Raw genomic sequence first — 15,259 nt, forward strand, 5'->3', positions numbered from 1 at the left:
AGAAAATATATAGTTTTTTATTGGTAAAATAGGAAGCATGAGGACGAGGAGTAGGTCCAATGGATAACGTAAGATTGACCAATTTTGGAATCTTCCACGAGTCCCGGCCCACTTCCTTCACTTGTTTTCTTTCCAATAATTTACCAGCTCCCAACTTTTCAACATAATAAAATTTTATAATTTAATTATATTTTTAAAAATATATAATTTCTAATCATCATTTTTTTATTAAAAAAATATGAATTCGTATGTATATATTTATTTCAATACGCGTCATTGGAACATGAAGAAATGACTTAAATAATAGATGACAATGATTTCATATTTTAAATAGTTTTTTTTTCAAAAACAAATGCAAAGATTCGACTCCGACAAATTATATTTATATTTAATAAAATTCAGAGGACACTCTAAATTTAATTATGTGTTTTGGATTTATTTTTTTATTTATTTAAAAAATTTATTTATTTTTTTATTAATCAGCTTCCAGCTTGCATTTGAAAGCCAACTAACAATCTAAAATATTCATAAATAGAAAAAACCAACTCAGCATTCTGTACATGAGAAAAGAATAAATTACATAATAAGGAAATAATAAAAGGTAAATATGGATAATTTCACTTTTATAAAATTTAAATATTATCTTGCGGAAAATTTGAAAAGTGTACGACTCATTTTAACCCTATCTGCCAAATTATGTGTTTTTTTAAAACAATATACAATTTTTTTTTAAAAATATATGGTATAAAAATTTTAAAAATAAGTTTTAGCTAGAAAATTATCTAATCATTTCATATGTTACTAATTTAATTAATATTTTTAATTTCAATATAACAACTACTATGCTTTTATTTTATCCATAATATAGGGAAACCCAATATTTGTAAAGCTTCATATTAACTGTCATTTATAATAATTTTAATTGAATAAGAAATTATTGTCGGTGGATCTTTTGTTACAAAGCAAAAACTTGTGTGATACGGTATCACGAGTCGTATTTTTTGTGATACGGATCTCTTATTTGGATCATCCATGAAAAAGTATTACTTTTTATGCTAAGAATATTACTTTTTATTGTGAATATCGGTAGGATTGACTCGTCTTACATATAAAGATTCGTGAAATCGTCTCACAAGAGACCTACTCAAACATTAATTAGCAGAGTGGTAAAAAAAATAGATAAAATAAAAATATAGATACTGAACTATATATTTGGGACGAAGTAGTAAACGTGATTGAGGAAGGTAAAGAAACTATCATCTTGATTTTATTTTTTAGAGTAATAATCGAATTAAGCATCTAGTATTTGATTGGAATATCCACCAAATTTGTTTATAAGATATGTTATTTGATCAACAAAACTCTACTTAATCCACAACTACTTCTTAAAATATTGTGTGTAGATGTCACGAGTGACATCATTCTCAAGATTTGCAAATCATTAAATGGTGACTAAATACCCACACTCAAATTCATTTTTTATTTAATTAAACTATGAAAAAGCACGTGTTTTAGAAATATATGAAACAAAACCGACGAAAAAAATCAGTATTTTGGAAATAATAATTCATATAATATCAATAATTGCAAAAAACATAACTAATCAATAAATTTAGAAACTTGACATTTAGATTTAAGATTACAATTACGTATACCTTATCGAGCAATTCAATGGATTCCTTAATCGAACAAACAAATAAAATTTGAAGTCACGATTTCAAATGATGTAAGTCTCGTTGATGTGTCATTGTTAACATATGCTTATAAAGATTCACTTGAAGTACAAGTATATATTTGAACATAAATACAACAACTGAGAATATGATTTTACCTTTACATCATTTGAACATGTTGTTTTGTGTAATTTGCATAACTGATTTCATCTGTTGTTTTAATGATTGCTTTGAGACAATTGGTACATGCTTCATACCATGGTTTTGATTTATTTTCAATATCACATATAGTTGTTTTAAAGTAGTAATACATGTCCTCTAAAAAGAATAAAACTTTTAATGTTTATATGAATGACATGAATTCGTTTACGTGAACATTTTCACATATGTTTTCCATAGTTAAATGTACTTTTAAATATTTTTTTCAAGCCAAAGTAAATTACTCGGGAAAGTATATATAAATTTAAAAGATGACTATGGAAGTAATTTACATTTATGTTATATCTAAAATATAATTACGTTGAATAATAAAATGACAAACTTGTAAATTCACAATTCTAAAACTAATATATTTATTCACGTATTTAGATATGATGAAATACATTAAGCCCGTGTTTTGATGATAAGTATTTTTAAGTATAATTTACATTTATGTCCTAACTAAAATACAATAATGTTGAATAATAAAAGACAAACTTATAAATTCGCAATTCTAAACTAATATATTTATTCACACATTTAGATTATTTACACATTTAGATAAGAATTTAAATAGGAAATAGATATATTATTTATCTTAAAATTAATAAGACATAATGATAACTGTAATTTACATTTATGTCATAACTAAAATACAATAATATTGAATAATAAAAAGACAAACTAGTTAATTCTTAATTCTAAACTAATATATTTATTCACACATTTTGATAAGAAAATAGATAAAGGGATCCCAAATTACTCACCTATGATTTTTTTTTAAAATTTCGTTATTTTTTTAGATATAGCTTTCATTATTAAAATAACGCGGTTATATTATATTTAATAATAATCACTATCAAAACCATGGCTTTAAAAACTCTAGATGCAATTATATATTATAGATTAGTAATTAATGTATATATTAAGTCTCCTAATTAGCTAGTGCAACTTAAATTGACTAGTATATTAATATTCCTATTTCTCGAAGCTTACGTACGATAATTTCACCAGCAGTCCTTGAATGAATCATGTTCGAAATCGCTGTTGTTTGATTATTGTTCTACTTTGTTTCGTCTGGAACTTCCGTAATAGTATATTAATCGTTTAATTATTTTGAGTTTGTTTGTTTATTTTGTTTTAGTTTCGTTTGACTAATCCTTAATAGTGAGCGATTTTCCTCCTAAATAAATTACCACTGATGAAGATTCGACGTTAAGCTTCCTATGTTTTACCGCTAATCATATGTCAGCTGTAATTAAAGAACGCTGTTGTACTACTTATTGGGCCTCATATTATAATGGGCTTTGATACCAACTTTTGGAAAGTTGGGCTTATCCTTTTAGTTTAAGCTAAACATTTGAGTCTAAAGAAAATTAATTAAAGTACGAGAAAAAGGAAGAGAAGAGTTTAAACTATAACATTGATAAAATAAAAAGGGATTTTTATTTAAAAAAAATTATGAATTAAGTAAAAAGATTTTCCTAATGATATAGTTAAATTAATGAAAAATGAAAAAAAATGGATAGCTTTCGTTTAATATATATATGCATGTGTGTGTGTGTGTGTGTGTGTGTGTGGGTTGGCTCCATTTGTAATATGTATATGATTACTCATTCCAGCACGACGGAGCTGACCGGTCGAGTTATAGTTTATTAAAAAAAAAATTTTGTTTGGATAAATATTTATAAAACGTTTTTATAAAATTAATTTTTACAAAATTTTTATAAAAAGTTTTAAAAGTTGTTTTAAAAATAAATATATGTTTGAACAAATACTCTAAAAAAACATTTACATTTAAAAAATATAAATTTCTATAAAATATTTCAAAAAAAGGCATCTAAATTATTCTTTAAAAAATATACTAGGAGAACATATTTTTCAAAATTGTTTTTATAATTTTTTTTACAAAAATCTTGTTCAAATACATACTTTAAGTTTTTCACTTATAAAACACTAAAACATATTTTTAAAGTACTTGTCAATATTTTAGGCTATTACATTTGCTTACATAAGATTCTATAATATGATTTAAATAATTATATATTTTCGAGCCATTGGACATCCATAAGGTGGAAAAATACGTTACATCCACTGAGGCATTATTTGAACGTGTAGAGTCTCAATATTGGCTCTTTGTACGTAACTAGTTTTCGATTCATCCTTGCTCTATTTTCAAGTATTTCATAATTGCCACGAATTTAAAGCAGACTACTCGATCGGTTGTATCAAAAATCTAATAAAATTTGGCACATATTTTATGACAAAAACTTGTGTGAGACGGTTTCACGAGTCGTATTTTATAAGATGAATATCTTATTTAGGTCATCCATGAAAAAGTATTACTTTTTATACGAAGAGTATTACTTTTTATTGTGAATATCGGTAGGGTTGACCCGTCTCACAGATAAAGATTTGTGATACCGTCTCACAAGAGACCTACTCATATTTTATATATTTTCTCGAGTCATCTAAATTGATTCTTGCCAACTTTTGGATATATATAATCTTGAATTATATGTAACGTATTATATATACCATCCTCAATATATATTTGAATTATATGTGAGGATGGTATATATATATGAATTATATAAATTAACGTGAGGATGGGGTGGGTGTGTGTGTGTGTCTATATATAGAGAGGCATCAACCAAGCTTCTTTTGTGCCTACTTCTCATGCATAAACCCCGGATTTTTGTTTCCTCACTAGCTACCATCTCCATTCCATAATATATTATAATAATAAAATATAAAAAAATAACATGATATTATAATCGAAATTAAATTAAATTAGGTACGTGCCAAAATATCTAGTAAATAACGTCCCAATTAATTAATCATCTTTCCAAGAATATCCCTGTAATTTTTTTAAAGCTGGAAGTATATATGGTTTGAAACTATCTAAATAAAAATATTATAGATTCAACTCTATATAATTTTATGTTAAAAAAAAACTCTATATAATTTTGAATATATTGTTAAAAAACCCTATAATATTATGCTTAGGTATGATCATTTTTTAATTAGCATTAATGAGTTAAACTCACCTCTTTAGTTTACTTAATAAAAGTGATTTCGTATATTTAAGGAGGTTATTATCTGCAACGATTAATATTACATTAATTATTGATAAGTCATACATATCAAACTAGAACTGGTAACATATATATTTAAAAAACGATCACACCAACAAAAACACACCGCGTGTCGATCAATTGTTAATGTTATACTAAATGTCACATGAGATTTTTTTGCATTATATATATATAGACATATATATATTCCAAATATAATAGCTAGAGGGCGTAGAGAGAACTCACACGGACAACTAATTATATTGCTTGGTGAAAAGTGGAAGCCAAAACTTAGGTGCCGCACCATCCCATTGGTACTCAAAGCATCAACACTAGTTGAATTCCCATTATAAAAGAGAAAGAAGTATAAGAAATTAAAGAGACAGAGCAAAAACAAGAAATTAGGCGATGATTCATATGTTATCGGACGATACATACAATATTTGTCATTGCTATATCTACCGTTAATCCATTCCCCTTTTCACTCACATATATTATACTTCTCACCCCCCACACTGATCAACAATCCTCAGCTCGGAATTAACGATGGTTAGTATGTCATGATATTAGCGGGTTGTTAGTGTGTGTATTTCTGTATGTATAGTTCAGTTTCATTCATTAATCTTGTTGATTAACAGGGGGAAGAAGAGGCTGAGAACGTTTACAACCCATTGAAAATCAAAGGCAAAGGAGGATTTAAAGCCACTTCTTTCATATATGGTCAGCAAAACTTTGTATTGTTCGACTGATTTATGCGATTTCGAGACGATGATCCGAAATAACATGTATCATATATGTGTGTGTAGCTTTGTTGGCATTGGAGAACATGGGGTTTGTTGCCAACATGGTGAGCTTGGTCATATATTTCTCGTACCGGCTGTGTTTCGATGTGGCGCCCGCGGCCAACACGCTCACAAATCTCATGGGATCGACTTTCTTGCTCTCCATCCTTGGTGGTTTCATCTCCGACACCTATATCAACAGGTTCAAAACCTGTCTTATTTTCGGGACGATTGAAGTCGTGGTAATTAACTTATCCTGCTTATCTTTTGCTTTTGCTTTTGCTTTTGCTTTTGCTTTTGTTTATAATTTGATGTTATGTTACATAAGGAAAATTCGTTGTTTTAGAGTACATCCAATAATTGATATTTGTTCGGAGCTCACTACAAGGGCACTGTCCGAAATCGTACGTGGGACCTTTTGGGTTCCAAAAAAACGATAAATGCAGTTTATTCTGGTATGTTTGAAAAATATTAAATAACTGCTAAAGAAATGTACTTCTTTTTAAAAGTTTTAATATGTATCATTATTTATCCGTGCGTGCTAAGGTAGTGTTCAAAGAGATGATTGAATGAATTTAATCGAAAAAACTAATCATTTTATATTTGTTGTATTGATCACTTTCATTTTACAGCCAAGAAAGCACAACCAGTTAAAGTTCACATTTCTAGAAATTATATATAATTGGGGTGGAGTGGCAAATTCAGATGGAAATTATTTATTTAGAATTTTAGAAAGAAAAAAAAAAATTTTATGTGCCTCAATGGTGGAATATTTCTCAGTGCACTTCAAATAACAAGTGCATGTGCATCCATGTTTCAGGCTTGCGCAATGATGACATATCAAGCACACAACCCTAACTTGCTACCGAAAGAGCCCTGTTTGAAGGCAGTTAATGGCTTGGAGGGTGGAATGGGCTTTTACTTCTACTCATCACTTTGTTTGCTAGCCGTCGGTGTCGGCGGGGTAAGAGGTGCTCTTCCGGCGCTCGGGGCTGATCAATTCGACGCAAGAGATCCCAAAGAAGCCAAGGGTCTGGCAAGCTACTTCAACTGGCTCATGCTTAGCACTGTTTCTGGTGCACTTCTTGGAGTTACGGTCATTGTTTGGGTTGCTACAAACCCGAATAACAAGAACTGGTGGATCGGTTTTCTTATTACGACAACCGGGGCGTTTCTTGGTTACACTTGTCTGGCGTTTGGAAGTCCTTTTTACCGTATTCAAGTCCCCGGAGGCAGCCCTCTTGTCAGAATCGCTGAGGTAAATATAATGTTCCTTCCAGCGACCATATAAATAATAAAAGAATAGTGGATTGATTATATTTCTGCCACAGGTTATAGTTGTGGCTACGAAAAATCGAGGTTTGTCGCCTCCGGAGAGCCATAGTGAATTGTATGAAATCAACGAAAAGGATGCCGAATTCGCAGAGGCGAAAATTGCTCATACGGAACAATTCAGGTACAGTTATGTCTTAATTCTACACTTCATGATCACTTAAACAAGTTTGTCTGTACAATAAAATCAATTTATATATATCATTTTTCCCTTTAGTTACAAGATGATGGGAATTGTACATTTGAAGTGATTACACTTAAAAAATGATATTTAGGCAGAATATAATTTACATATATATTTAAGATTTTTTCTTCATGCATGTTGTCTGAACTAGGTGGCTGGACAAAGCTGCAATTCTACCAGAAAACACAGATCCCCGACAATGGAAAGTTTGCACAGTGACACAAGTAGAAGAAGTTAAAGTTCTAACTAGAATGTTACCAATCATAGGCAGCACTATCATAATGAACACATGCATGGCACAGCTTCAAACCTTCTCTGTAGAACAAGGCTACATCATGAACCCCCATCTGGGATCATTCAAAGTTCCCGCGGCATCAATCCCAGCTATCCCCTTACTTTTCATGGTCATTCTCATCCCAATCTACGACCGTGTTTTCGTGCCCTTTGTGCGGAAATTCACCCGGCATCCGTTCGGGATTACTCAGCTTCAACGAGTCGGGGTTGGCCTAGTTCTATCCGCGCTTTCAATGGCAGCAGCAGCATTGATCGAAGTTAAGAGAAAGCATTATTCTTTGAAGAATCCTTCGAAATCCATCAGTCTTTTTTGGCTGTCTTTCCAGTATGGGATCTTTGGGATTGCTGACATGTTTACACTTGTGGGATTGCTCGAATTCTTCTATAAAGAAGCCCCCGCAGGCATGAAAGCTCTCTCGACTTCTTTCACGTGGATTTCTCTGTCTTTCGGGTATTTTCTGAGCAGTATCTTTGTGGAAGTTATCAACTCGGTGACACAGAAAATCACTCCCAGCAGACAAGGGTGGTTGCATGGAAAACTTTTGGATTACAACAACTTGAATCTATTCTACTGGTTTTTGTCAATCTTGAGTGTGCTCAACTTTTTTAACTATCTGTATTGGGCAAATTGGTACAAGTACAAAAAAGATGATAAGCTTATTAAAGCTACGACAGACGAGGCGGCGGGCGCACCACAGTCGATGAGCGGTGTACCATTCCTTAAAACGGCTGCTGCCGGGGAAGATGTGTCTAAGGCTAGCGAAAATGGCGGTGGTGCCACCCCTGGAGCGGCGGAGGTAAGCAAGGAGGGAAACTGATGAAGTTGATGGAAACTCAAAAAAAAAAAAAAAAGAGAGAGAGGAGAGGTTGAAATTAGTACATTATCGTATTCATAGCCAAATTGTATCTTTGGATTGTAGTTTTGCCCACAATAAGATTGTAAGGAAAAATTTGGAGAAAATGAAAATTGTATGGTCATTCGTAACGCACGTATTAATTTACTCCTTGCCTTTAATTCAATCAGAAGTTATACAATCAAATTCAATTATACAACAGATTTATATATATGTTTCAAACTTTAATTTATGGACCACCGATTATAAATTATGAATATAAAATATATATTCAAATTATACAAATATCTATGCGATTTTTTTTTCCGTCAAATCCAATCAAAAGTTATAACAAAAGAATCGAGATCTTGACAAAACATCATTTTATTGCATTGGAATCAAATTTCGGACTTGCATGTGATGATCTGTCCGGATTATTTTTAAAGAATCCGAAAATATTTTGATCCATATTCTCAATTATTGAATCCATCCAATAAAATATCGTTGATTAATATTAGAATACCTAAAATGCCAATTTTTAGTCAGTTTGAATTGTGTTGTGACATTTTTGTCTTTTTGTTGAATAACTATGTCTCGATGGTCAATTTTGGTTCTACTCCTTAAAATCATATAATTAAATTACAAATATCATTGTCAAAAAGTTTACAATTACATGATTAAATAAATTCTCAATGACATATACATATGCTTAACGTTGTAATTATTACCTTTATCTATATCTATCTATCTATTATTACCTTTATCTATATATACAGATTCAAAAATAAAAGCCGTCATTTATGAAGAATACAATATATATAATTTGCCGAAGATCTCTCCATTTGAATTTTGGATTTTGCAAAATCCGACAAAATCCGACAACTGTTGGCGAAGTAATATTTGGCTAATTTAAATTCATATGGTCCCATAATAAAGGTGGCCACTTTCCCATTGACAGCACCTCATTTCCATCTTTATTCATGTATTATTCAAAAAAAATAATGAATGGTCTCTCGTTTATTGGATAAATTGTTATTGTTATTGGTATTGGTATTATAACAATATTTTCTGATATTTTGGTATTTTTTTTAATTTTTCTTCAAGGACTTCCACTAACTGTTGACAGATGATAACTGATGTGAAATTTTTCATTCTTCGCTGTTTGTTTCCTTTTTTTTCCTTGAGGAAAGAGAGTGATTTTTTCATTTTTGGTGAGCTTAAATTTGAAGGGATCCTTTCTTTTCTTTTCTATTCTTTTGTTTTTCTATCACAAATCATTCAACCATGGCTAGCGAGACTGCTGTTACAGATCATTCTTTTGAGGTATGTTCTCTTGCTTGTTAACTTTCTTGATTCTGCGGTTGATTCTGAAGTAAATGTGTCTATTTTTCTTTATTACTTTTTTTAGTATATCTGGGATCTACTTGGTCTTTGGGAATTTGGATACATGATTCAAGAAGCAGTTTATAGTCTATTGTGATGCAAATTTCTTGAATTCACACATGTTCGTGAAGTTCATAGCAGAACTGAAACTGCTTTTTTTCCCTGTTTTTTCACTGCACGAAACTGGAAAAATTAAAGATAGAAGCCCCGTTTTCTGAATTTTGAGTTCTGAGTTATCTGGTTCCGACAGAAGAAATCTCATCAAGAATCAAATTTTTTTGCAAAATTCTTCTGATGGAAAAATGGTGGTAAATTTAAGTAGTCCAGTAATAAACTTATTTATATTGTATGCATAAGATTGGAGTACTTCTTCATACGTCTTATGTTTGAAATTAAGAACAGCAACAGATATATAGAAATGATATCTTTCTTTATTGCCGAGATCTGTTATAATTTGTTTTACTGCAGGAAGTTGAAAAGGAATTAAAACCGGAGGTGAAAATTTTGGAGCCTGTTCAAGTTTGTCCTCCAAAGGAGAGTGTGAATAGCCCAGAACCTGAGGAAGTACCTGCTCATGTTGCCACTTCAGCTGAATCAGGAGCAAAGGTTGAGGAAACCAAAACCAAACCTATTGTGACCGAAAACATAAAGGGAATTGATATTGATGAAAATCCGAAAGAGGAGGAATCCGTTGTTTTGGTTGAAGAACCAGAGCAAAAGAATGAAAATAAGAATGTTGAGGTTCCTCCTGGTGAAGAGGAAAAGAAAATTGAGGATGCTTCCGATAACGATAATGCAGAAGTGGAGAAAGTACCTCATCCTGAACCAGATGTAAATAGCGTTTCAGAAGAATCCAATTTTGAGAAGACTGAAGGTGAACCAGAGGAGAAATTAGATACTGAAACTGTTGAAAAACAGAGAGAATCGGAAGCTGAGCCATCTGTGGAGGAAAAGATTGGTGAACCAGAAAAAGTAGTTGAAGTCACGAAACAATCACCAGCTAAGATAGCTGCTAGAGATTACATAGGTGATGTTGAGGTATTGCCAGACAAAGAAATGGAAGAATCAGAGGCTGAGCTTGCTAAAGTTGAGAAGGCTGAAGAAAAGAAAGATGAACTAGAAAAAATAATCAATACTGAGGAGAAAACTTCAATTGAAGGCGAAACCAAAGAGAAATTAGATTCCAAAAATGTTGGAAAACTGGAAGAATTGAAAGTTGAGCCAGCTGATGGGGAAAAGCTTGGGGAACCAGAAAAATTAGTTGAAGTCTCGAAACAATTACCAGCTAAGAGAGCTGCTAGCGAATACATAGGTGATGTTGAGGTATTGCCAAATGAAGAACTGAAAGAATCAGAGGCTGAGCTTCCTAAAGTTGAGAAGGCTGAAAAAAAGAAAGATGAACTAGAAAAAATAATCAATACTGAGGAGAAAACTACAATTGAAGGCGAAACAAAAGAGAAATTAGATTCCAAAAATGTTGGAAAACAGGAAGAATTGAAAGTTGAGCCAGCCGATGGGGAAAAGCTTGGTGAACCAGAAAAATTAGTTGAAGTCTCGAAACAATTACCAGCTAAGAGAGCTGCTAGAGAATACATTGGTGATGTTGAGGTATTGCCAAATGAAGAACTGGAAGAATCAGAGGCTGAGCTTCCTAAAGTTGAGAAGGCTGGAGAAAAGAAAGATGAACTAGAAAAAATAATCAATACTGAGGAGAAAACTACAATTGAAGGCGAAACAAAAGAGAAATTAGATTCCAAAAATGTTGGAAAACTGGAAGAATTGAAAGTTGAGCCAGCTGATGGGGAAAAGCTTGGTGAACCAGAAAAATTAGTTGAAGTCTCGAAACAATTACCAGCTAAGAGAGCTGCTAGCGAATACATAGGTGATGTTGAGGTATTGCCAAATGAAGAACTGAAAGAATCAGAGGCTGAGCTTCCTAAAGTTGAGAAGGCTGAAAAAAAGAAAGATGAACTAGAAAAAATAATCAATGCTGGGGAGCAATCTTCAATTGAAGCCATTGAGGAAAAGGCCGAAAATGTAGACAAAAATCCCGGTGAGAAGGTGGAAGCAATTGAAGAGAAAGAAGTGAAAGGCGCTGAGAGTAAATCTAAAGAAATTTCAGAAACTGAGTCTGTTGAAAAACTAGAGCAATCCAGAGTTGAAAAACAGCCAGAAGAACCGGGTGAAACAGTGCAAGTGCCACAACAATCTTCAGTGAATCCTGTTGAGGAGAAGGTTGAAATTTTGGAGGAATTGCCTGTTAAGGAAGTGATTGTAGAGAAAGAAGTCCCGGTGTCAGAAGCTGAGCCTGCTGAAAAACAGGAGGAATTCAAAGTCGAGTCAGTTGATGAAAAGGTAGACAAACAAACAAAAACAGCTGAACCATCTTCAGTCGAGGCTATTGAGGAAATTGTGGAGAAAACATTACCTGCTAAAGTGGAAGAAACTGCAGTGAAAGAAGAAGATGATTCAGAAACTGAGATTAAACCTGAAGAAATTTCCAAAACCAAGAGTGTTGAACCTGTTGAAAAAATTTCAGTTGATCCCGTGAAGATTGTTGACGACCCAGAACAATCGTCGGTCGAGGTGGAGGAACTGCCTGCAAAAGACGTGGAAGCAGATGTGGAGAAAAAAGTGATAGTTCCAGAATCTGAGTTTAAGCAGAGAGAATTTTCGGATGTTGAGCCTTCTGAAAAAATAGAGGAATCAAAAGATGATTTACCTAAGGAAAAGCCAGACGAACCTAAAGAAATAATAGAGGCTGTTGAGGAAAAGGATAAAAGTATTGAACAAGTTGTGGAACTACCTGCTAATATAGTAGAAGAAATTCAAGAAGCTAAAGACAAGGAAGCCAAGGTTTTAGAAGTTGAGTCTAAACCTGAGGAAATTTCAGAAACGAAGCCCATTGAATCAGTTGAAGAAAAGTCAATCGATCTGGAAAAAATAGTTGATGTTCCAGTATCAGTTCTCGAAAAGCTGGGAGAAGCAGAAGAATTGCCTGCTAAAGAGATGGGAGCAATCGAGGACAAAGAACCGGCAGAGACCAAGCCTACTGAAAAATTGGAGGGATCGGAAGTTGCCTCAGTTGAAGAAAAACCAGATGAATCCATAAAAATAGCCGATGTGCAAGAACAATCACCACCTGAGATTGATAAGGAGAAGATTGTGAAAGGGGTAGAATTGCCTACCAAAAAGGTGGAGGCAATTTCAGAGAAAGAAAATGAAGTTCCAGAAGCTGAGTTTAAACATGAAGAAATTTCAGGAACCAAGCCTGCTGAAAAACAGGACGAATCAAAACTTGAATTGGTTGAAGAAAATTTATACGGACCACCCTCAGAAATAATCAATGTTCCAGAGCAATCTGTAAAAGAGAGAGACGAGGAAAAGGTGGGAAGCAAGGAGGAAGTACCTACAAAAGAGTTGGATGCAACTGCAGAGGATGTAGTGAAAGTTTCAGAATATGAGAATAAACCTGAAGAAATCAATGAAACCAAGCCTGTTGAGACCATTGAAGAAAAGTCTGTTGAGCCCGAAAAAATAGTGGATGTTGCTGAGCAATCAACGGAAGAACCTGTTGAGGAAAAGGTAGAAAAGTTGTCTGCCAAAGAAAGGGAAGCCCCTGTGGAGAAAGAAGCGAATGTTTTAGAGGCTGATCTTAAACCTGGAGAACTTTCAGCACCGAATCCGGAGGAGAAACTTGTTGAACAATCTGAAGTTACAGAACAGCATGAGAAAGAGCCTCCAGCTGCCGAGTCTTCAGAGAAAGAAGCAAAAGTTTTAGAAGCTGAGCTTAAACCTGAAGAAATTTCCGATTCCACGCCGGAGGAGAAACTGGTTAGACAATCTGAAGTCACGGAACAACATGAGAAAGAGCCTCCAGCTGTAGAGCCTTTGGAGAAAGAAGCAAACGTTTTAGAAGCTGAGCTTAAACCTGAAAAAATTTCTGAATCCACGCCAATGGAGAAAATGATTGAACAATCTGAAGTTACAGAACAACATGAGAAAGAGCTCCCAGCTGCTGCACCTTCAGAGAAAGAAGCGAAAGTTTTAGAAGCTGAGCTTAAACCCGAATCCACACCGCCGGAGAAACTGGTAAACCAATCTAAAGTTACAGGAAAACATGAGAATGAGCTTCCATATGCTGAGCCTTTGGAGAAAGAAGCGAAAGTTGACTCGGGGAAAACTGAATTAGAAACTGAAGCCCAACAAGGAAAAATTGTTACTACCCGAGAGTTGACTCCATGTGAAGAAGCAAAGCCGACTGAGAGTGAAGCTAACGAAAAGGTCGAAAATGGAAACACCAAAAATGAAGCAGAGGTTGAGGGGAATGGAGATGAAGAAGCAACAAAAGAAGCTGAGAAATGTGAGGCTGCAACGCAAATAGAAGGCATCGGTCACTCATTTAAAGAGAAGTTGGAGCAAGAGAAACGAGAAGATGAAACAACCAAAACTGACATTCAGACAGAAACTACCAATGAATCAGAGCATTCAAAAGTACCAGAAGATGCGTGTAAAGAAGAAGTTTCGGTGAAGTCTACACATAAGCACCCAAACAACATCATGAAGATGGTTAAACATTCATTAGCGAAGGCAAAGAAAGCCATCATCGGTAAATCATCACATTCAAAAACACCAGTTCCTGAGGGCGACGAGGTTAGTAAATGACGTCTCAAGACGGAAGAAATTTCTACAAGTATCAGAAGTATGATATGGTTTCGATTAATTTTTTGTGTGACTCGTTTTATCAAAAGTGTGATTCTTTTGTCTGATTGCTTATTATACTACTGTTGTAGTGAATATTGTGCAAACTAGGAAGATTTTCTTTGAGATATATGGTTCCCATTGGTTTGTGGTTTGTATATTTGTGCACAAGGATATACAATTTATTGGTTGTTTGATTTATATACAGTTATGTTACTTGTGTTAACAGTGTTGTTTTATTACATGGCATGTGAATTACACATGGTATTTGATTTAAGAACAAATCCTCCTAGAAAAGACATTGAAGGGGCCATGCCACCTTATTTCAGTGAGGACTTGAAGCATGATTGCAGTACACATAAGTTTATTGATATATATATATATATTTTGCCATTTCTACTGATGAAGAACGCAAAAACTGAGCCGAGTAGCTAAGGAACGTGTGTAATATCCAGTACTCCTGAACAGATTTTGTTGTGGAGTCCTTGGCTCTCTTATTCCACTTTTATTGGGATGGAATCATCTTGGTTGGCACTTGGCATGACTTGAAACAACTACTTTTTTTTTTTTTTTTTTTTAATACAGTAAAAACAAGATGGTGATGAGATAAATACAGCACATAATTATTACGCAACAAATATTCTCAAGGAGCCGACGTAATCCACAAGCTTGTTTACAAAAGATTATATCAAGTGAAATGTATTTAATATAAATTTTATTCAAAAACATGGATAAAATAGTCAATAATATGTAGCATATGCTAAAAAAATCATATACATGCATATATAATTCAAGTTTATAT

The 15,259-nt window shown here is 33.2% G+C and overlaps 2 protein-coding genes across 3 annotated transcripts; both read left to right on the forward strand.

Moving 5' to 3' along the window:
- Window positions 1–5,349: 5,349 nt before the first annotated feature.
- On the forward strand, window positions 5,350–8,534 carry LOC140985751 (protein NRT1/ PTR FAMILY 4.5-like). Of its 2 annotated transcripts, none has more exons than XM_073453664.1 (6): window positions 5,350–5,505; window positions 5,599–5,668; window positions 5,755–5,972; window positions 6,551–6,988; window positions 7,062–7,186; window positions 7,398–8,534. In XM_073453664.1, exons 3-6 carry the CDS (start codon window positions 5,775–5,777, stop codon window positions 8,356–8,358), a joined length of 1,722 nt encoding a protein of 573 aa, XP_073309765.1. In that variant the 5' UTR covers window positions 5,350–5,505; window positions 5,599–5,668; window positions 5,755–5,774; the 3' UTR covers window positions 8,359–8,534. The 2 variants fall into 2 exon arrangements, with proteins under 2 accessions (XP_073309765.1, XP_073309764.1); XM_073453663.1 differs by having other exon boundaries at window positions 5,350–5,497; window positions 5,587–5,668.
- Window positions 8,535–9,429: 895 nt separating this feature from the next.
- LOC140986342 (uncharacterized) lies at window positions 9,430–14,683 on the forward strand. Its single transcript, XM_073454542.1, has 2 exons — window positions 9,430–9,696; window positions 10,225–14,683. Exons 1-2 carry the CDS (start codon window positions 9,658–9,660, stop codon window positions 14,419–14,421), a joined length of 4,236 nt encoding a protein of 1,411 aa, XP_073310643.1. The 5' UTR covers window positions 9,430–9,657; the 3' UTR covers window positions 14,422–14,683.
- Window positions 14,684–15,259: the final 576 nt, after the last annotated feature.

This window comes from Primulina huaijiensis, chromosome 10 (genome assembly GCF_012295235.1).
Source record: "Primulina huaijiensis isolate GDHJ02 chromosome 10, ASM1229523v2, whole genome shotgun sequence".
Lineage (NCBI taxonomy): Eukaryota > Viridiplantae > Streptophyta > Magnoliopsida > Lamiales > Gesneriaceae > Primulina > Primulina huaijiensis.